Source organism: Acinonyx jubatus, chromosome E1, assembly GCF_027475565.1.
Source record: "Acinonyx jubatus isolate Ajub_Pintada_27869175 chromosome E1, VMU_Ajub_asm_v1.0, whole genome shotgun sequence".
Taxonomy (NCBI): Eukaryota; Metazoa; Chordata; class Mammalia; order Carnivora; family Felidae; genus Acinonyx; species Acinonyx jubatus.
In genome coordinates, this window is record NC_069397.1 from 23427872 (window position 1) to 23451234 (window position 23363).

Below are 23363 nucleotides of genomic sequence, written 5' to 3' on the forward strand. Positions count from 1 at the left end.
CCACAAAGTGGGAGAAGGTACTTATAAAACCTACGCCTATAATGAAAGGGGTTAGTAAATAAGTAAAAAGACAACTTCTTTGAAAAATAGGCAAAAGAAAAAAAAAATAGGCAAAAGATATAAAAGGATAATTCATAAAAGGAAGGATACAAACGATCCACAAATTGAAAAGATGTGCAATCTCATTGCTAATTAGAGAAAGCCAAAAACACAATAAGATTGGCAAAAATTAAAAAATCATCTTTCACTACTTCTGTAAGTAACAGTGCAAATTTCCAAAGTGTAAACCACTTTGGAAAAGTTTGTCAGAACTTAATAGAGTTGAATGTTTTATGTATTCTTCAACCTCACAATTTTACTCTTAGATAATAAACTTTAGAGAAACTCTTACACATGTTTGTAAGGAGACATATGGGACTATTTATTGGCAGCATTGTTCATAACAGCAAAATAGGAAACCATTAGAATTACATAAGTAGAATAAATAATTGAATTCTGGTATATTCCTACAATGGATTATTATACAGCAATGAAAGTTGAGGAACCAAGTTATACATATGAACAGAAGGCTGTGTTTCACAAACATAATGTTGAGACGTAAATGGAATAAATGTAAAGAAAAGCAAAAGAGTGAGTAACATAAAATTCAGCTTAGTAGGTATTTCTGAGGGGGAGCACATAGGATCCTTCAAAGATAATTAAAAATGTTCTAAGATAGATGGTAGTTATATGGGTATTTATTCTGCTGTATGTATGTCTCACAACAAAAGGTTTTTAAAAATGTGGTGTCATTACTTTCTTTCTGCTTAGTGTCTCTGCTGTCTTTTCCCTGGGTAAATATTCTTTTTATCTGTCCTTGTTCTAGTAATTCCCTTTACCAAGATATATTTCTGTTGTGCCTTCAAAGTTAAGTGTTGGTTGGGAAAAGTATGAATTTATATAGGACAACTAATTCCATTTTGTTCTAAATAGGTCTTATATGAAATTGTCAATTCTTAATTCAAATATATCTGAATTAAGTTCTTTATTCAGATATATTTAGTTTCATATTGACAAAAATTCATATTTATCTTTAATATTTAAAACAGAACCGAGTTACCCTGGTTGAATGTACTCAGTATTCTAGGAATCCATAGTAATGCAGTCGAACTGTTCTGGTTTGTAACTTAAAATGGAATCTGAATGGAGATGATAATCCTTTAGTATTTTCATAATTTCCTAAAATTCTGACCTTGATTGAGACTATTCAAACACTAATTCTCCTTTGCTTGGAAATTCAATTCTGGAGTAAGCTGTTTTCTGAAAAAGTGAATATTACTTCTATGCTGTGGTAGATATCACTACAGTAAACCTGATCCTTATGTTTCTGTGGCAAAACATAGCTTTCCTAGCCAGAACTAACCTACCCCTGGTGGCCTTATGAAGGGCCAATGAAGATGTACATAATTGTATTCTCCCTGCAGACCTTTTGACTTAATGCAAGGTTCTCCTTGATCTATGCCTTAGTTGGATTTGGAATGGCTAGGTGTTGTTTAGCTGTTTCATGGATTCACAGGGCAAAATGTTGATTTCAGAGGTAACAACCATCCCCCTTACAGATATTGATAAGTTTGTGTTGCTTTATTTTTGAGCTAAAACTGTTCCATATAGTTAGGGGCACGTGGGTGGCTCAGTCAGTTAAGCATCCAACTCTTGATTTCAGCTCACGGTTTGAGATTGAGCCCCCCCCCCCCCCCCCCCAGTTGGGCTCTGCGTTGGACATGGAGTCTGCTTGGGAGTCTCACCCTCGTTCTGCCCCCTCTTCAAAAACAAAAACAAAAACCTGTTCCTTATAGTTAGGGTGAAACATTTTCAGTGAGTCAGACATGAAGCCAGAATCTCAAGCTGGGGCAGACTTTAAAGATCATCAAATTTAATGGTATTGACATTTCTTTTTAAGCAACAGAATCCTCTCTTCTAAGGAAATCATTTCAGGAAACTAAATGAGAGTTTAGAGTAAGGGTGAGGATTGGAATTACCACCAACAGCTCAGTCTCTAAGACAAACCTTCCCTCTACCTTTTTTGGGGGGGTGGGGGATGCAAATGATGCTCAGAGAGGGAAAGCGATTTGCCAAGAAGCACATAGGAAATTGGTAATACAGCTAGGCTTTGAGCCCAGATCTTGCACTAGATTGCCTGACTCCTACCGGCATTTCTTTTACTAAACCTCATTACCAATTCTGTATAAATCCATCCAAGAAAATTCTTTTTTTTTTTAATTTTTAAATTTTTATTTATTTTGAGAGAGAATTCCCAAGCAGGCCCTGCACCACCAGTGCAAAGCTTGACACAGGGCTCCATTGCACGACCACAAGATCGTGACCTGAGCCCAAATCAAGAGTCGAACGCTTAACTGACTAAGCCACCCAGGTGCCCCTTTCCAAGAAAATTCTTACAATGTTTCACTGCTTATCAGGTGAATTATAGACATTAAACAAACAAACAAATGGCATGTAAATGTGAACACTCAACCATAGATGAGGACCAGTTCTTTTTGCTGCTTGCAGGTCACTATGACAAATGTGTGTTTGCCCTTCGAGAAGAGAACAAGAGTGACATGAACACTGTGCTAAACTATATCTTCTCTCATGCTCAAGTCACCAAGAAGAATCTTCTGGTCACAATGCTTATTGTGAGTACCATTTTTCAGAACCTGTAAGGATGGTTGATGTTGTTGAGAAAACATTTCTCCTTCTGAAGTTCTGTGGTCAGAGGAAAAGCTTCTTGTCTCCTGTAATTTTGGCATGAATAGCGCTTGAGTTGTAGATGAATGGTTTCTCACCTTTACCTCTGTCCTTGACCTGAAGGAACCTACTCCTGTCAGGAAAGGATTGTTGTGGCTATTATGCATGCAATCATGCACAGGAACTCAAATCTCTTGATTCTGCTGAGAGATGCCTTGTGCTTCCTGGTGTCACTCATGACAGTAGCTTTAAAACTGAGTCTTATTTAGCCAGTATACTTTTTCTTCAGAACTCTTGTTTTTTCCATGAATGTCAGCAGTGGCTATTACGTCCCAAAATGTAAGAATGAAAAACAGTGTTAGAAATCCAGTACTGCCCCTCACACCAAAGAAATTTAAATTTATTCTGCATCTTCTTTGGTCCCTTTCTGTTTTACTTACATAGAACTCCAAGCTCAGATTCTTGTAATAGTAGTGGATGCATGCTTTTGTCCCTATAACCTCGTACTATGAGAGCTAGTAGAAAGTGGGAGTGAAAGGTGAGAATGTGAATAGAATTAATGTACATTTGACCAGTGGGTAGAATTTTTGTGAACTTAAGGATTTTTAAACACAGTATGTAAGTCCTTCATTCCTAGATTCTTCTGATTGAGTTAGTTCTTAGAATCAGAATTTCATAGGACTATTGTTAGAGTCCCCAACCCATGAACAGCTGCCTTATGGCTGCCTTTTTTGCCTTTTTGGGGGACCAAAGTACCATTTTACTCCTAGAGTTTCCTCTCTTGTCCCTTTGTGGAATTGACATTTTTGGTACCTTAATTCCATTCTTTCTTCTTGGAGGGGTAAAAAGAAAAACTATAAATTGCCACTGCTGTTTTTTTATTCCATAGTTTAGAATAAAGGGAAACTACCTACTCACATTTGTGTTTAACAACAGTGCCACAACTTCATGTCTGCCTAGCTGGTTAACTCTCAAGGGTATAACATTTTTTTTTAGAATAGCTACCTTTAAAAACATAATCACAAGGAGAGTTCATTACCTTTGCTACCATAGAATGGCTAGATGGTGGGGAAATCAGAAGATGCATTTGAAAGAAAAAAATATATATCAGCAGTATAAAATATTTCAACTTCCCCAAGTGACAGGTTTCAGCGAAGAAGTGCTATTATCTATGGTAATTTGATGATTTTTTTTCAATCAAAAGAAGGAAGATATCTGTGACTAGTTAGATTTTTTTTTTAATTTTAACATAAGGATTGCTAATTCTCATTTGGATAAAACAAGACTTTGCAGCAGAAAAGGGTAATGAGGAGGGAGTGGAAGAATCTCTCAGTTTGGACCTAAAAGGGGGTGTATTTGCCTTTTTAGGGAGCTAATGATGGTGAGTTTTCATTTTATTATGATTACCTTTTTAAGGACTTAACAGTTTTCTGCACTAAAAATAGACCAAAGCCCAGAATCCTTGGAGCAGCAGAAGAGTAATGATCGTCCAAGACTGTCGCTGGGTTTCTTAAATTCTAATTTGTAAGATATAGGGGCTCGGCTCGCTCCTTTTGCGGAGTGATTGTAAGTAACGCTTGCCTTAAGAATCTCATTATTGGAACACGGAGCCATATTTCCTCTGAGAATTCTGGAGTAGCTTTGAGCCGGGGCTGTTCATTTCTCAAGTAATCACGCTGGTGTGATGGAGAGAGAAAATGGCAGCTGTTCGGAGCTCAGGCCTTCAATTTTCTTCAGAGTCCAGTCACTCAAGTGTGTAATTACACGGGGGGTGCTGCAGAGGCGTTGGGGCCTGTCAGAGAACTGGTTTGAGGCTTTGCTTTCTGCTTTTGCCAGTCAGGACAGGCAGAAGCCAATGGGACTCTGACTTGCTGCTGTTCTTTTTTCCCCACCTTGTCATCCTGATTACTTCTTACCTGCATGGATAGTGCCCAAACTTTCTTTCCAACAGGCTGAGCTCTTTGGAGAAAAGAGCTGTTATTAGTGTTTGGGTTTGGATGCATAGGACGGTGAGCAGAGGAAGAGTTGGGGCGGGGGGGGGGGAGGAGGAGGAGGGGGAGAAGAAGAAAGGTTGAAGATGTGAACCAGAAAGATGGATTTGTCCTTTTCTTTATTTTGGCATTTCACATTTTTCTTTAAAAAAACAAACCAAAACTCAGTAAATATAGTAGGATCTATAGGCTTTCATATCATTGAGTTTCTTTTGAAATATCAGCTGCTTTCACCTCATCTTAGAGACTTGGAAATCAAGAAGTTAATTGATTTCTCAGCTTGAGCTGAGAGCCAGGTAGCCGTGTCATGTGCAGCCGGAATGAAGGCTTGAGAGGTGCTCCTTTCCAATGTGATATTGCTGGATACCAGGTGTGGGTTTCCTCATTCTTTCTTTGGTAATGGCAGGGTCTCACTGCCATCACCCCATCCTACATCTGCATGAATGTTGGTAGCTGATAAAAGCTATCTTACTGGTTTGGATCACTCTTTCCTTAGGTCTCACTGTCTTTTACAGATACCACCTGGACATGGTAGCATTGGAATTCCACAGCTTGTGTTCTCTGCCACTTCCCCTTTCTTTGCTTACCTTGGCTTCCTGATTGATGGTTATGTGCCCGGCATTTCAATCTTTTGCTTTCTAGAAGCAGGAATGTTGATGGTGTGCTTTGCTGAGCTAGATGATGATTTCTGGGGCTTTTGAACCTAGAGGGAGGGATCAAGACAATCAGGCTTCTGTGAATCAGTGTTATGAAATGTGGGCTGCTTCAAGGAACCCCTCATCCCCTCCAGGTATTAGCACAGCTTGCCTAGTAGTAGCTTGCCTCAGGCAACTTGCCTCTTGAGCAAATTTGTTCTAATCTTTTACCCTATCTGGAAAGCAGAATATCAAGTAAAATGCAAAAGTCCATTTGGAGGAACACGGTGCCTCGATTAAAACCAAAGTCTAGAAGACCAAATGTATTTTTTGAAAATTCTTTTTACTTCTCAAATTCAATTTCATAGGAAAAAGCTTGGAAATACTATTTATGTTTACTTAGAGATAGTTAAAGAGACTCTAGCCAAATTAGGCAATTTGGCACCAATAAAAATAATCAACATTCTTATAGCTGTCCAGATAACAAAGTACATGTTCCATAGCCATCTTGATGCTGAGTAGTCCTCCCCTCACTACTTATATGTTATTTCTGGTATGGTCCACATGAATGTAATGTAAACCATGCTTCCTAATGAGTAGTGCTATGCCTGTGAACCTTGATTTGGTTTTAACTGGGAGCCTTTTCTTCTTCTTCTTCTTAACATAACTGCAAATAATTTTATCCTATGTGTCTTAGTGAGGCCTAGTTTACTGAATACAGGTGATATTAACAATTTCTTGTTAAACCTGTCCTATGACATCCTTGGAATTACAAAAAGTCCAGCTGTGACTGGAAGAAGCTACCAGTCATTACTGATTTTGGGATTAGTGCCTCACCTACCTGAACAATTGTTAATGTCTTGAGAGCATTACACATTCGGTCACATTCCATTCTGAATTGTCTTCAAATCATAGGTTGCTAAGATCAAGTTGGATTATTTTGGGCTCTTCTGGCAGTCAGCTGCATAACTTTGGTTATGGTTTTGACACTTAAGCACATTTATTATATTTCTGTACATCAGAAATATTCCCTGCAGTTAGCCACCATCCAGGTTAAGAATAAATACAAGAAATAAATGTGTGATACCAATCTTAACCATTACTGAATAATTATTTTCACTTTGGCCTGCAGATTTATGCAAGTAACCTGTAATCCCAGACTCGGCAGGTAGGCTCATTAAAAAAACCTCTTTATATTGAGGAAACACGTCTGCTGACTGAGTCACCATTTAATCTCATTGTTATAAAATGTTCACCAGAATTAGATGGTGATGTTGGGCCTCCCAAAGGAAGCCTGCTTCTAGTCTAGAGGGCCATAAACTTCCTTTTGGATGTTTGTATCTTCGGATTGTTGGTTCTGATAGGTAGAATTGTCTTCAGTGTCTGGTGGTTTCTTTTAGGACCTGAACATACCTGGTCTTTCTTGTCCAGACCAAGGACAAGAAAGGGATGAGAAGGTTACTCTACATTTAATTTTCTTTTTTTTTTAATGTTTATTTATTTTTGAGACAGAGAGAGACAGAGCATGAACGGGGGAGGGTCAGAGAGAGGGAGACACAGAATCTGAAACAGGCTCCAGGCTCTGAGCTGTCAGCACAGAGCCTGACGCGGGGCTCGAACTCACAGATTGTGAGATCATGACCTGAGCCGAAGTCGGCCGCTTAACCGACTGAGCCACCCAGGCGCCCCTACATTTAATTTTCTATTGCCAATCTTTTTCTTGTTTAAAAAAATTTTTTTAAGTTTATTTATTTTGAGAAAGAGCGAATGGTGAAGGGGCAGAGAGAGGTAGTGAGTATCCCATACAGGCTCCGCACTGTCAGCGCAGAGCCCAATGCGGGGCTTGAACCCACAAAATGTGAGACCATGACCTGAGCTGAAGTCGGACACTTAACTTACTGAGCCACCCAGGCGCCCCGGCCAATCTTTTTCTAAGTGCTCATGATGACAATGGGCAAAATAATATTTGAATGGAAAATATCCAAGTTAGGATAAACTAATGGATGTAGTAGTTTATTGATACTATATTTGCTACTTACATCCCAGAAAGGCCTGGTTTCTGTACTTTATCACAAGGAGCCCAGAAAAAGGTTGTCGCTTGGTGATTATGAATGAATAATTATTTCCCGATTATTGTTTTAAGTCTCCATAGGTCCCTTTTCTTTCAGATACTGTTTCCTTTTCCCTACCTCTTTTCTCCCTCCTTTTCTCTCATAGTGGAAAGATAAAAGGAAAAAAAAATGGGTTTTTAAAAAGTGGTGTTGTGTATTATTTTAAATTAGAACATGATCTATAGTTAGGCAAGAAGATAGCTCCATTTTTATTTCTTTATTTTAATTTAATCCCAAGAGGTAAACCTGGATTTCCTTTCAAGGGAAAACATTCCAAAGCTGTCATGTCTGATACAAGTAGGTAGCTAGTGTTCTTATTTTGTTATGTTGGTTTTTGTTGTTAGATGTTGAGACTTTAGTCTGGACTTTTGCAGAGTAGCTGAGTTTTACTTCTCAGGACACCTGTTAGGTTTTTAGATCTTTCAATGGGACATTCTGATGGGTGGAGGAAGTACCTCAGAAAGGAATGTTTTTCTCTATTAGGAACATTAGGAAAAGAGGGATTTAATAGAAAAACCTTATCTTGGTTTCCTTATTCACTGTGATCTGTCTGTTCTTCTGTCTTCCTGTGGTCTTGTCCCTGGTGATTTTGTACATTTCCTTGAAATTCTATTTCGCTCCTTAGATCTCAACAAAAGATGTAGCTTAGTTGCATTTTCTCCCTCCTTTTTTCTCTTAATACCTAGGGTAGGTTGAACAGGCCCTCTGGTCTATGACCACATGCTCAACCGAACCCTGGATTTATAGTCACTTGATAGGCCACTTTCTCCTCCTCACTCAGATCAGTGACTTCTGTGTGCCAAACAGGTGAATCTTCCCCCTCAGATCAGTGAATTTACTGTGTTCAGCATGTGAAAACAGTACTTGCACTTCCTTAACTATAAATCCCATCATGTGTTTTATGACTCTGGATATTTGGAGCAGACCTCTGGTGGGTGGATTGGAGACCAGGAGGTATTTCCTGCTTTAAAATGTTTGAGAAGCCTTCTTCCCAGCATAGTGGTGCTGAGTACTCCCAAACCGTTTACCCTGTGGTGTGGAAGGCAGTAGGGGTTGTAGAAGAGGTGTTTTGGGAAATGCCTATCTGCCCCAAAAGCTGAAAGTCTCAAGCTTTTGTTTATACTGTTGTGGTAAAGGGACCATAAAGAGTATCCTTTGAGATGAAGAAAGTTAAATATGAAATGGAGGCTTTTCAGGAAAAAGGCCGATAATCAAGGTAAGGAAGAAAATTAAAAGGCAGCAACAGGAAGCCTTTTGGGATCTGGTCATCTGTCATGTCCTATTTATAGTAGAGGGAGAATAAAAACTCACATTATAAAAGCAATTATTTCAAACTCAAAGTAGAGGGAACTATGCCTAAAGGTATATATTTTATGTGGTATTGTTTAAGAATTTTTTTTTTTAATGTTTATTTATTTTTGAGAAGAGAGAGAGCCGGGGAGGGATCCGAAGTGGGCTTTGCGCTGACAGCAGAGAGCCTGATGCAGGGCTTGAACTCACGAGCCATGAGATCGTGACCTGAGCTGAAGTTAGACGCTTAACCAACTGAACCACCCAAGCGCCCCTAGTATTTAGAATCTCTATAAATAACTCTGTACGTTTCAAAAAAAAAAAAAAAAGGACAGCTATTTATAAAATCCACATTTGCAGTTTTTTCAGCTTAGATGAAAATTACATGGATAATGGATGAATTTAGGGAATGAACTAATACTCCACTGGAGAAGAAGTATTTTTCTTAAAATAGATAGAGATTTTTTTTCTTAACTAATTTTAATTTTTAGAAAAGGAAGGGCCCAATTGAGTAAACCCATGGATTGTATAGTAGTAGCTTGGTTTTTTCCTCTACTCCATCTAAGGATTCACCATGTTTAGTTATTGTGGAATGATTCTTGGTACAGCAAGAGGATAAATGATTCAGGAATAGAATTGTCAACATATGAGATAGTGTTTTTATATAGTGTGTGTTCATAAATGAATAATTTGCTCTTGTGTTTCTGTTTTGCACCCTCCTGGGATGTTGAACATTGGTGTTTGGAATGAAAACCACCAGGAGTGGTTCCTTTTGCCTTATTCTGCCTTCTTTCCAAAAGTGGAAGAGGGAACAGGAAAGCCTGACTCAGTCCCTATATTATTTAAAACCTCTTAAAAGTTGGAGGCATCATCTGTTGTTTTTTACTCAGAATCCCTTGGCCCCTTTTAATGGTCCCTGATGATTTCTTCTGCATGTTAAAAGTATAATGTTAAAGAAATTCACTAGGAACTTTGAATCTGAATGCCTGAGGAATTTGGGCTTCTCAGCAGTGGCTTCTTCTTGGGTCTTCTGTACACATTGTTTGGGATACAAATAATAGGAAGTTTGCATTTTCTTATTAATCCAGCTCTGTTTGCTTTCTTTTTAGTCCCTTTTCCCATTTCAAATTTCTATCCACAGTTCTTTTTAATGTGGATGTATATATATTTTTTCACATTAACAATTAGGATCAGTTGTGTGGTCGGGACCCTACTCTCACTGATGAGCTGCTGAATATCCTCACAGAGCTAACTCAACTCAGTAAGACCACCAATGCCAAAGTGGCACTTCGAGCACGCCAGGTAAGGACATGTGTTGATTATCTTGAAGGAGAAATGGTTTTCATACAATGAGTTTTTTATTCAATCTCCTGACACAGATCATACAATTTTCTATGTACATCTTCTCACGGCCCTCAAAACAAATGTTTTCACGTAGTATGTCTTTTTTTTTTTTAATGTTTATTTATTTGTTTTTCAGAGAGAGAATTTGTAGTTTTAACAGATTGTCTTTTTTTTTTTTAATGTTTGTTTCTGTTTTTGAGAGAAAGGGGGTGGGCAGAGCATGAGCAGAACGGGCAGAGAGAGGGAGACACAGAATCAGAAGCAGGCTCCAGGCTCTGAGCTGTCAGCACGGAGCCGGATGTGGGGGCTCAAACTCACAAGCTGTGAGATCATGACCTGGGCCAAAGTTGGATGTTTAATGCAAGTGCCCCACGTAGTATGTTTTTTTTAAAGAGAAAGGAAAACATTAATGTTGAGTCTGTTTAAAATAGAAGTCTTTTCCCCCTGATAAAATTCTCTTACGATTCCCTGACTTTCCTAATCACCTTATGATAGTAAACCAGGGTCATGTGGGGGAAAGGAAACTAAGGGATGGCAATAAACTCAATATTTTTCACTTCCCAAAGGGAGCTTAGAAGCAAGTGAAAACTTTAAGTGTGTAGGAAAAAATTAAGTGTGGAAAGCAGAAAGATAATGCAGTGGATCTTAGGTGCTAGCAATCAGAACAACCCCAGAGAAGTCCAGTTAGTTTCACCCTGTAGTCTTCATTTCCATTCCAAAAGGTTTCAGCAGGGAAGCCAAGAAGTGGCGCTCCCTTTGTGTTTCAGTGCACGGGGCATTGACAAGGAAGCAGCATTTGAAGCTGTTCAGTGACCTTCTGCTTTCTCTACAATTGTATCCATGTCACTGAACTGCTCAAAGTTATTGAACCTCTCAGTGACCTGCTGAGAGTATTCAGGTCCTACCGTGTCCCTGTTTGTTTGTGACACTGCTTTTCACTCTCTCTGCCCCTCACATGCGTTGGTGTTACATCCCGATACCTCCTTGTTGATATTGAGTACTTGGGGCTGTCAGAGCATCTTTTCCTAGTCTTTGTTTCTACTTCAGAGTTGCAAAAGCCCTGCTCTGTGACATCCACCTTCCCCACAGCTGCTCCCTGCCAGACCTGATTCCCAATTAACAGCTAGTCATGCAGTCCCCAGGACTAGAGGCTTTACAATGGTAAATCACATGCACTGAGGGAACTTGATTGAAGCTGTTTTCTCTGCTTTCCCCCTGCCCCCCTGTGGGAAATTGCCCACAACGCAAATCATGGTGAGAGTCAACTGAGATGCAGTATTGGTGGCATTGGCTGTATGTTACAGGACCTAGAAGTTGTTTTACTTGGTCTCTGTTTTATCTTTGATGCCTGCACTTACAGATTTATATTTATTGCTTTTGTATCAGAGCTGCCTAATAGGAGGCTAGAATAATCACTCCCTCAGGAACTTATGCCTCTTATTTTGCTCTCACTCTAGGTTCTTATTGCCTCCCATTTGCCATCATATGAGCTTCGCCATAACCAAGTAGAGTCTATCTTCCTTTCAGCTATTGACATGTATGGACATCAGTTTTGCATTGAGAACCTGCAGGTATACATAAAGCCCTTTTCTACCACTGTGCATTCTTGTCCACTTTATTCCTAAGCCTGGTTCAATTAATCAATCTGAAATGAAGTTTCATGCCTTGACTTTATAAAATGATTTATACTTAATGTTGTTTTTTTCATAAAAATGCTTTTATAATTGTGATTTAGCTTAAAAATGAAGTCTCTATCTCTTGTACTTTTTATCTAGAAAGTATTCTAGGCTAGAATTAAGTGGTAGCACTAGTTGATGTCTGGTATTTGAATCAGATGTATAAACAGGTAATTGTTAGTCTTCTAGAGACAAAGCCACTTAAGTCATTTAAGTTTTATCTTATTATAATGCTTACTATTAAGCTTTATACAGAACCAGTTTTATAAAGAGTGTTGGCTAATTTTACTACTAATTGAAAGGACCTTGACTATTACTTTTTAGACAGAACCATTTTCTCAGGAATGACTTTGTTTTTCTACCTGTAAATAAGAGTAATATTGTTCTATCTAGCCAAGGGAATCTTCAGGCTTTCTGTCAGATTTCCTTCCGGGGAAGCTAGAAAAGGGGAAAGGATATTTTTGTTTATTTGGTTAATAGTTGAAATATAGGGTTTCAACTGGGGTCCAAATCTGTGGCTTACCATAGCGGAGGATTGAGACAGTATTTAAGAAGTTGAGTACAGATATATGTCAGGAAGGCTGTTAATTATGGTCTTTAGCACTAATATTAGCATATGATGCGTCACTATATTATTCTAAGAATTTTACATATTTTCATTCTTCTAATGCTCGCAACAGACCCATGAGGATAGGTGTCATTCCCCCCCCCCCCCCCGCCCCCATTTCGTAGCTGAGGAAGCTGGGGCACAAAGAAGGTGAGTTTATACAGGACATTCCTAGACAGAATTCTTAGGTTACTCTATCTGCTTCAAAATGCTAAATATTGTCCACTGAAATTGTTCCCTTTTGGATGTAATGGCTTAAGCTTGTCTCTGTACCTTCCAGAAACTCATCTTGTCTGAAACATCTATTTTTGATGTCCTACCAAACTTCTTCTATCACAGTAACCAGGTAGTGAGGATGGCAGCTCTGGAGGTAAGTTTTCAAAGTATTGTGATATCACCTTTTTCTTGGTTTCTAGCTGATCTCTTCTGTCCACTTGGCTAATGTATCAGTCCTTTTTCTTTGGGCTTAAGGTTGGTGCTAAAGAGTAGAGTCTTCTTTTCCTTTGAAACAAATGCTTGCTTTACTCAGGTGTTTTCAGCTGAACTAATCACCACTTGTCCAATCATAGGAAAATAGCTGCCAGCATTTTTCAGTAGTCTCTACTTTCCAAGTATTTGAATTCTCTCATTTCAGAATAAATTAGGATTTCATATAAAACAATAAATGAAAAAATATATGGCTGACCAGAACATGTACCATTTTGTGATTTGGGCCAAATAAAATGGATTTTTAGTTATATTCTGAATTTTTAAGCAACTCTATTGAAATATTTTGTCATGAGAAAGAAAGTAATAACATATAACAAACTGTGTTTTAGTTGCTTTACTGCTTTTCTCATTTAACCCTACAATTACTTCATGAAGCAAAAGGAAAGTGAGACTCCTGAGAGGTTGACTGTGACTGGTCCACATTTATGTAGATAATAATTGGAAGGGTTTGCATTTGAACCCAGGTCAATCTGGCTCAAAGGCTTTTCTGTTTCCAGCACACTACCTCATTAAGTACAAAAATTGCAGGCCCTGAATAATGGCTATAAATTGCCAGGTAGATGTTTTTTGAAGATGGAAGAAGAGTGTTCTAGATGATTTTATGTAATATGACATCACTGCAGTCTGTTGCAAGCTCCTTTGGCTTACTTTTTATTTGTAGTCTGTGGATGGAATGGAATGTATCCTACTCAGTAAATACCAAATTTTAAAAATATCTAAGTATCTTAGAGTGCTTCCGTGTCATTTAATGAGAAATCTCCTTATATACCTCACATGATGATAGAATCGCATTTAGCATTTTATGTGCATGGCAAATTGGCTGTGAAGTGCACAAGGTCACACTTACGGTTTTTGCTGTGATGTAACCTGTTGCTATTTCTTTAACTCTTGAGTCAGGTTAGTGTGTTTGAGATGTTATGTCAAATTATGCCTTACTGCTTTTGCCTAGGGTTTGGCGGGTTATAAATAATCTAAAATAATTTGGAGTAGTGGGACAACAAAACGAAGAGATACAAGATAGTAAATGAGTTGAACTGTACAACAGTTGTTTCTATCTTCTGCCTTCACTCCTCAGGTGGCTCAGATCAGTACCTCTCATTTTTCTCACTGCTTGATTTTACCTTCTACTGAAATAATGCTTTCTTTTACTAATGATCAAACCTTCTCCCTAAGTTTGGGTTCACGTGAAAGGTTTATGGCCCAGCCAGAGGTGTCCAGCAGAGGCAGGTTAATTTTATTTTCATTTATAGTCAAGGGTGTAGTTTTAAGACTGCAACTTAAAAAAAAAATTTTTTTTTTTAATGTTTATTCATTTTTGAGAGAGAGAGAGAGAGAGACAGATTGCAAGCGGGGCAGGAGCAGAGAGAGACGGAAACACAGAATCCGAAGCAGGCTCCAAGCTCTGAGTGGTCAGCACAGAGCCTGATGCGGGGCTCGAACCCACGAGCTGTGAGATCATGATGTGAGCCAAAGTCGGACGCTCAACCAACTGAGCCACCCAGGTGCCCTAAGACTGCAGCTTTATTAATTAAAGCAAGTTATTTATGTACAGAGCCTCCTTCTACATTGCATCCCTCTTCTCAAGACTATCTTTTTCCTGGCTAACCATCTTTTAGTTTCTGTTTTTGAAGGAGTGTATTTACTGAGGGTTACTTTTTAACCAGGTTTATGTTCGAAGGGCTTACATTGCCTATGAACTTAACAGCGTCCAACATCGCCAGCTTAAGGACAATACCTGCGTGGTGGAATTCCAGTTCATGCTGCCCACATCGCATCCAAACAGGTGAGTTTGAGCTGGGATGTGCATCTGAGCCAGCCAGATCTATCATGAGAGTTGAGAGTAATGTATGTGACAGTTCCATGGGTTTTTGGTTTTGGCTAGAAATATAGAGCAGAGAATGAACAAATTTATTTATTCATTCATTTTTAGTGAGAGAGTGCATGCACATGTGTGCAAGCAGGGAAGGAGCAGAGAGGGAGAGAGAGAATCCCAGGCAGGCTCTGTGCTGTTAGCATGAAGTCCCACATGGGGCTTGATCCCACGAACCGTGAGATCATGACCTGAGCCAAAATCAAGAGTCAGATGCCTAATGGACTGAGCCACCTAGGCGCCCCAAAAATGAATAGATTTAAATCATGAGAGAAGAGCCTCTTGGTACCCACTTTTTTTTTCTTATCTTTGACCTGGAGAGATGAAATATAATATAAGTAAGATAAAAATTTTAAGATTACTCCATCATTCATGTTTGCTTGTATTATGTCACTGAGGAAACATAGTTCTTTTCTTTCTTTTTTTTAAGTGATAATTTACTGGCATTTTACTTACTGGAACTTTGCCAGAAAATCGCTTTTTTAGCAGTTTAAGTCAAGCAGTTGGAACGTGAAAATATCTTGGGTGGAATGTTTTTCCTTTCTATTTATTTGCTATACATTAAGGCTATACCTGAGCCAATTTTGCTCTCTCCCTAAAAACAGACATCTGAATTTAGCAGCTGAAAATCAAATCAGTTTTTAAAAATCACACTTCAGGTGCAAACTGAAATTTGAATAAACTGTTTAATTAAACCAGGCTAATTCCATTATTTTTTCTTTCCTAAGTCCTTTAAGAAATAAAATGTGCACATGGAAATTTGTTGCAGTTTTGCTTTCGTTTTAAAATAAAAATATGTTGTATACTGATTTATTTTTAAAGTATTCTGATGCAGTGAAAACCTACCTACTCCCACCCACAGATATGTTCATCCCCTCCTGTATTTTCATTCATTTTAGTAATACCACAGGAAATATAAATACCACAGCTAATCTTAAGCTGCCCCCCTCCATTTCTTCTTTATGGCCTTTGGTTCTTCAGTTTGTATTACAAAGTACTGTGTCTTTGGGGATCCTTAGTTATAGACAACAGAAATGGTTTTGTTTCTGAATTGCCACTTCACCCAAAGCAATAGAAACCCTTCCTAGAGACAAAGAAGTCTGTGCTGAGACTTTTGGCCACTGGATGCCACTGTTGATCCAGCAGAGGTCAGCAGATGAGCGGACACATCTTCAGAAAAAGTACTTCTCTTCTTTGTCTCAGAAGATCCTTTCACATCTCTACCTCAAAAATACCTTATGGCTGGCAGAGAAAAGCATATATCCTTGATTTAGCAGGCATCTCTCGGTACATTTTTGCCTCCATGGATTTCAGAATCTCATTTTCTAGAAACGAATGGTTGTCCTTCAGTGAGCGGCGAGGTACTCACAGCACACATGGGCTCAGCACTCGGTCTTCTTTCTTCTCCCGCATTCCTTGAATAATTGTAGAGAACTACATGCTATACTTAATGCTCTTTGTAATTCTCAGGACATTCTCCTTTTCTTCCTGCTTTCTACTGCCTCTTCCCTGTGGGCAGTGATTTGTAGTCAGGCTGCAGAGCTGCTTCGGATTTCCTTCCCTCCTCATTGCTCCCCTTGTCTTTTTGAATTGCTCTCCCTGTCCTACTTTGTTATTTGAGGATACGTGTCCAGTTTCGTGAAGGAAAGTAGACTGGAAAATGAGAGAAATGCTTCTTAACTGTTTGTTAAGAAATCTTATTCACCTTTCCATCTCAAGGGTATGAGTCTTGGTTATTCCTGTTATGGCTTCAAAACATGGTTATTTGCCCCTCCCGACATCTAAGGTTTACACATCCCAATAGCCAAAGACCAGACTTGAACAGAACTGTGATCCTGTTTTCTGTCTCAAATCTTCTTTGGTTATGTGTATATAAAATTATAAACTGTTGGGTTAGTAGCAGCAGCAGCAGCAGTGATGGAAAGGTGCAGGTAAGGACAAGTAAAGGAGGAAAGGTAAAAATAATCTTTGTGAAAACCAGAAAAATGTTAACATTGCTCCAATGCCTTGTTAGATGTAAAGTCCTTTTGTTAGTTTCGGAGTATAAAATGTGCCATCAGATTTAATCACAGAACAATATACTCAATTTTAGAGTACAGCCTTTTCACATATCATAGATTTGCTACTTGAATTTAGTTTTATAAGGTTTTATATTTTCTTACAAATGTTTTTGTTACAGTTTGAAGGTATGACCTTATTCTGACACCAACTGGTGTACTGACATTGAATTCTGACACTAACCACCTTGTGTTAGGTCACATAATACAAGTTAAGGGCTTGGTCCTTTACAAAACTGTCCCTGCTTTAGATGGGGCCACAAGTGGGGCACCCGGCCACCTGCACTTCTGACCAATTGGCTACAAATTTGGGGTTCCCACCATCCTGTCCAGTTTAATAATTCACTAGAACAACTTACAAAAATCAGAAAGCACTATACTTATGAATACAGTTTTATTATAAAGGACACCGATCAGGACCAGCCAGATGAGTAAAGTCTGGGTGTGTCCTGAATACAGAGCTTTCCCATTCTTTCCCTTTGGAATCAGGTACTCATCCTCCTAGCATTATCAGTGTGTTCACCAACCACAAAGTTCCATTGAGCTTCAGTGTCCTGAGTTTTTATCAGGATTTCATTACAGTGGCATGATTGATCAAATCACAGACCGCAGTTAAACTCCATCTCTAACCTCTTTCCCCTCCCCAGAAGTCCAGCTGCCTCAAAGCCTCCAACCCTCTAATCATAAGGTTGGTCTTTCTAGTGAGCAACCCCTATCTTGAGTTATCACATCTCTTAGCATAAACTCAGATGTAATCCAAGGGGCTCGTGAATAATGAAGATACTTCTGTTTCTTTTGAGAAATTCCAAGGACTTAGAATTTCTCTCCCAGGAACCAGGGACAAAGGCTTGTCAAATTCTTTATTATATAATAGGCCTATTCATCTCATAAAAGAATTCCAGGGTCTCTTAATTTTAACTAGTTTTGAGGCAAGTTCCAACTTTTTTTTCCAGCTTTAGTACTATTATTCTTTCCTATTCTTATTGTTTTCAACAAGCAGGCAATGAGCATATTGGTTCTTATTCCACAGAAATAAGTTACAGGAGACAGTTTACCAGTGTTACTTCTACTCCCAAGCTTGTAAAGCTCAAGGACACAATGTCCCGTAACCTCTAAATTAATGAGTCTCAGAATTATTTATTTATTTTTTTAATGTTTATTATTTATTTTTGAGAGAGAAAGAGGGAGAGAGACAAACAGGGGAGGGGAAGAGAGAGAGAGGGAGACACAGAATCTGAAGCAGGCTCCAGGCTCTGAGCTGTCAGCACAGAGCCTGATGCCAGGCTTGAACCCACAAACTGTGAGATCATGACCTGAGCCAAAGTTGGGCACTCAACCGACTGAGCCACCCAGGCGCCCCAGGAAATATTTTTGAAATACTGACTACCAAGATTCTGCTTTATTTTGAACCAGGCTCCAGGGGACCACTTTTTGAAAAAGCTCCTACGATAATTCTGATGAGCACCTGCAGTTAAGAATCACTGCTACTTAGACCAGCACTGTCCAGTAGAAATACAATGCAAGCCACATATGTAAGTTTTTTTGTTGGCCACATTTAAAAGGGCAATAAGAAACAGATAAAATTACCTTGCACAATTTCTTTACCCCATCATATCCAAAATACCATTTCAATATGTAATAAAAAATTATTCATGAGATATTTTTCATTTTTCATACTCGGTCTTTGAAATTTAGAATGTGTTTTACATTTACAGCATGTCTCAATACAGATTAGCCCTATTTCAAGCACTTCCTAGCCACATGGGCAGCTCAGCTCTAGACTAAAAATTAATTAGGACAGTCACACTGAGCCCTCTTTGTTTTATGTTAATGGTAGTACCCCTGGGATGGATTAAAAAAAAACAAACCCAAATACCTCTAATTCTTAGGTTTCTTGTTCTTACTAGTTATAGAAATTATCCACTCTGATAGTGTAGATAGATATTCTACAATATTAAAAAAAATTTTTTTAACGTTTATTCATTTTTGAGAGAGACAGAGTGTGAACGGGGGGACGGGCAGAGAGAGAGGGAGACACAGAATCCAAAGCAGAATCCAGGCTCTGGGCTGTCAGCACAGAGCCCAACACGGGGCTCGAACTCACGAACCTTGAGATCATGACCTGAGCCAAAGCTGGACGCTCAACCGACTGAGCCACCCAGGCGCCCCTACTACAATATTTTATGCATACTTTAAAAATTACTCAATGAGGGGCACCTTGGGTGGCTCAGTCAGTTAAACACCCGACTCTTGATTTCAGCTCATGTCATGATCTCACCATTGTGAGATCAAGCCCCGTGTTGGGTCTCCATGGTGAAAATGGAACCTGCTTAAGATTCTCTCTCTGCCCCTCCCCTGCTTGCTTGCTCTCTCCCTAAAATAAATAAATAAATAAACATGTAAAGAAATAGTTTTTAAAAATTATTCAATGAGGACAGAGAACAGGCATATGAATATACATATTTTACTTATCAATGTAAAACAGAATTTACAATATTTTTACCACCTGGGGTTAACAAACCAAAAATTCTTGGGGGAGAAAACAGATATATTCTTAAACCAGTTCTTGCATTTTCTTTCCTGGTGCTTGTTTTTCACATTCCTAGCTAGGCATTCATTTGAAGTAGATTAACTTTGTCCAGCAATCCTTAGAAGTGAGTATCTTCCTAAGCTATGTTATCAAAGCAAGACCACAGTCTCTTGTTGCATATGGGGTCACCTGGTGAAATTCCATTCTTGCAGTTTATTTTTGACTAGTGATTTAGCCCTCATGAGTTGGGATGAAAGAAACATGGCTGTCTGCAAACTGACAGAAGCAAAGTATTTTTTCTCAAAAACACCTTAGATACTGTTTGAATTGAAGACCTGTCCCATTGGTACATGTTTTGATTTTTAGAGCAGTAGGTAAAACACAAATTCCAATGAAAAGAGCAGCCTCTAAGAAGGGAGAAGACACCCTTTGAACAGGTAGTGTATGGCCACCATGTTTGGTCCTTTTTATTTTTTGTTTAAATTCATCATGGGCCTTTGTATTGCTTGACATTTCAAATACTTTTAGAACTTACTTGATTGTGGAAGGAACACTTAATATGAGATCTATCCTCTTAACAGATATTTAAGTATACCATGTATTGTTGACTTTGGGCTTATTTATTTTGATTGACTGAAATTTTGCTTGACACTCTGTGTTTCAGTATAATTGGACAGTTATTCCTCTCAATATTAAAAAAAAAAATGGGGGGCATCTGGGTAGCTAAGTCGGTTAAGTGCCCAACTCTTGATTTCAGCTCAGGTCATGATCTCACAATTCGTGAGTTCGAGCCCACATCAGGCTCTGTGCTAGCAGCCATCAGTGTGGAGCCCACTGTTCTCTCCCTCTCTTTCTGCCCCTCTCCTGCTCGTGCTCGCTCGTTCTCTCTCTCTCAAAAATAAATAAACATTTAATAAATAAGTAAATAAATATATTTTTAAAAAGGAGATGACTGAACAGTTTCTTTCTAATCTCTATGACTTTCTGAATCATCCTTCCTGCTAAGTAGGCTTCAGTCAAGGTAAGGTATGTTATCTGCTTGGAGAGCCTGGGTGACTTAGTTGAGCGTCCAACTTCCACTCAGGTCATGATCTCACAGTTCGTGGGTTCGAGCTTCGCATTGGGCTCTGGGCTGACAGCTCAGAGCCTGGAGCCTGCTTCGGATTGTGTGTCTCCTTCTCTCTCTGCCCCTCCCCTGCTTACACTCCTGTCTCTCTCTCAAAATAAACAAACAAACATTAAAAAAAATCTTTCAAGTGTGTTATCTTCTTGATCTTGTACCCAAGACTTCCAAGTTTTTTTCTGGGAGCTGTAGTTGCAATTTTATTTGACATCTGTAGGTCTTACTCACCAGAGGATCCAGTTATTAGAGCTTCACCCAGAGAAGCTTCTGGTATAGATATACCCTTTTCTTCTTAAATTCCCTTTACTTGAACAGAAACTGCAGAGATTTTCTTGACTTAAGCATAATAGGAAACCTATATATGTGGTGTGTGGGTGTGGGTGTGGGTGTGTTTCTTCTGAGATTTAAAGGCTATTTCCAGGGCACCTGGGTGGTTCAGTTGGTTAAGGGTCGGACTCTTGATTTTGGCTCAGGTTGTGATCCCAAAGTCCTGGGATCTAGCCCCATGTCAGACTCTGCACTGAGAGTTGGAGCCTGCTTAAGATTCTCTCTCTCTCTCTCTCTCTCTCTCTCCCTCTACCCTTCTCCCCCTTCCTCTGTGTGCTCGCTCGCTGTCTCTCTCTCAAAAAAATAAAATAAAAATAAAAAGGCTATTTCTTATTGTATGAGAATTTTTTTGAGGAGAGGGGATTTTGTTGTGTTGGTTTTTTTTAAAGATTTTATTTTTGGGGAGCTTGGGTGGCTGAGTTCATTAAGCGTCCAATTCTTGATTTTGGCTCAGGTGTCATGATCCTCATGGGTCGTGAGTTCAAGCCCTGCATTGGGCTCCCACTGACAGTGTGGAGCCTATTTGGGATCCTCTCTCTCTGCCCCTCCACAACCAAGTGAGTTTTTTCAGTCATTCTCTTGGTGTAGGAATCGTCAGGACAGCTGGTCTTCACTAAAAGAACATTTTATTGTTATCTAGACTCAGGATTTATTTCTCTTGTCTGAGATTCCATCAGCCCAGCTCTTTAGTGAATTCAGCCAGTATTTTACATGGATTGATCCTTGAGCTCAGACTAGATCATTCAGCATTCCCTTTTCTCTTCCTTTCTCTAGTGAGAGTCAGGGTTTAGAGCCCTAGGGGTGTGTGTGTGTATGTGTTTGTCTTTTTTCCCATTCCAAAACCCTAGTTTATCATTCTCTAGTGCTGGTAATGGAAAATCTTGTTAAACTAAGGCATCGTTCTGAATGTCTTTACTTTTGACAATTCATGGAATCATTTGACATTTAGGATTTCACTTAGCTTTGGGCACATTAAGTCAGAATAATCTGTAAACAAATAAGTTCTTTAGTCAGTCTATGTATTTGATCTTTTAAAATATAGCTATATTCATACAAACATATGTAAAGTATTATCCCATAAACTCTGTGGCTGTGCATATTATGATAATCTGGGAGTGTGAAATTTAAAACTCCAAATGATTTTCATAAGTAATACACATTTGTGAACGTAGTTTTTTTTTTTTTTTTTAACTTTTAATCTGTGATTCAAATAAGCGTCAAAATTGATGCAGGAGATAGAAGTATATTTTGTTGTATGTTTCTGTACATATATAAATGGGTGAGGAGCTATTGGTGTTTATTTCCACCTATTTCTTAGATGGAAATTCATGCTTTAGTTAAGTCATGTTGCACTGTACCTTCTCTGCTGTTTGCTCCTTCTGAACTTGGCCCTCTATGTTATAATGTTTTAATTCACGCACTTTCTGTTTCTTATGTTTCACATCCAGAAGAGGTTGGCTGTGTTCTCTTTCCCCTGAAAGCACATGTTTTGGTCATGACTCGGTTTAGGCTGCTTGGCACCTTCAATGTTTAGCTGTCAGTGGGTGTCTGCTGAGCCTTCTTCTTATAAAGAAGGTTGTGAGGAAGTTTAGAAATCAGAAGCCTTCCATGTGACTAATGAGTGGCCTGCTGCCATTCTTGAGAATTCTGATAATCTCTGACACCCAGAGATTAGCGTGTTCTTTGGATCTTACTGAGACACTCAAAAGTCATCCAACTTGTAGCATTTTTTTTTAGCAGTGGGAGCACTTGGTTGTAGTTAGCAGGCCAGAATGAGCTATAAATAAATAAAATCCTACAGTGCTTGCTTCCTTCATTCAGGGTAGTCTGCTGATAAGATGCAAGCATCTGGCAGAAGAGAAGATTCTCAGCAGGTTTAAGTGCTTACCAAAGTGCTTTCCTGTATCCATGGCTCAGCTTCTAGTCTCTGCTGTGTTATTTTGGCACTCTAGACTTGTAAGATTGGAGAGCTGGGTTTAAAACTCTCAATATATCATTAGGGTAGCCCAAGGTCCCTTCTTGTCAAAGAAGACTAGCTGATTCCAGGGGGAAGGAAAAGCAGAATCCAGGGCACCTGTAAATCCCTGTAGTTTTGTGCTGTGGGTTTGTAGCTAATTATACAGCAGGCAACAGTAATATGCTGCAGCTCTGTTGGCATACTTGTTTCAAAAAGAGCAAAATCTTCCAGAAGAGCAAAGAAGGGGCTTTGAAGGAGCTGCAAATGAATGAAGCAATGATCATTTTATTGTAAACTAAAGCTCTACAGTGGAATCAGGGCATCTGAACTGCAAGGAGGTGGTGCAGGAGATGCCAAGTAGAAATACATGGTTCAGATGTGTTTTACACCTCTTGATTTGGATTCTCCTGCAGAAATATAGTCACACAAGGAGACCACCACTGGTCACAGCCAGCCAAATTGCTCTTTCTCCTATGGTAGTGCTGTTAGCGACTGCTAGTAGGTTATTCAGCCGACCTCTTCTGATTCTGCTTTGCTGCCTTACTTCAAAAGATTTGCCCTATACTGGCTTTCAGTCACAGCTTGATGTAACCACTGCTTGTTTGCATGCATCCCCGTCATTTTCATATAGG

The 23363-nt window shown here is 39.0% G+C and overlaps 1 protein-coding gene across 19 annotated transcripts in view; it reads left to right on the forward strand.

The window, feature by feature from the left end:
• The window catches only part of ACACA (acetyl-CoA carboxylase alpha), a 279058-nt gene that overhangs the window by 125804 nt on the left and 129891 nt on the right, over nt 1-23363 (forward strand). For all 19 annotated transcript variants that reach the window (XM_015078426.3, XM_053212303.1, XM_027034321.2 and 16 more), the window contains 5 exons: nt 2548-2672; nt 9940-10053; nt 11553-11666; nt 12659-12748; nt 14532-14650. In XM_015078426.3, coding sequence (XP_014933912.2) covers nt 2548-2672; nt 9940-10053; nt 11553-11666; nt 12659-12748; nt 14532-14650 — 562 coding nt within the window. The remainder of the gene's footprint in view (nt 1-2547; nt 2673-9939; nt 10054-11552; nt 11667-12658; nt 12749-14531; nt 14651-23363) is intronic.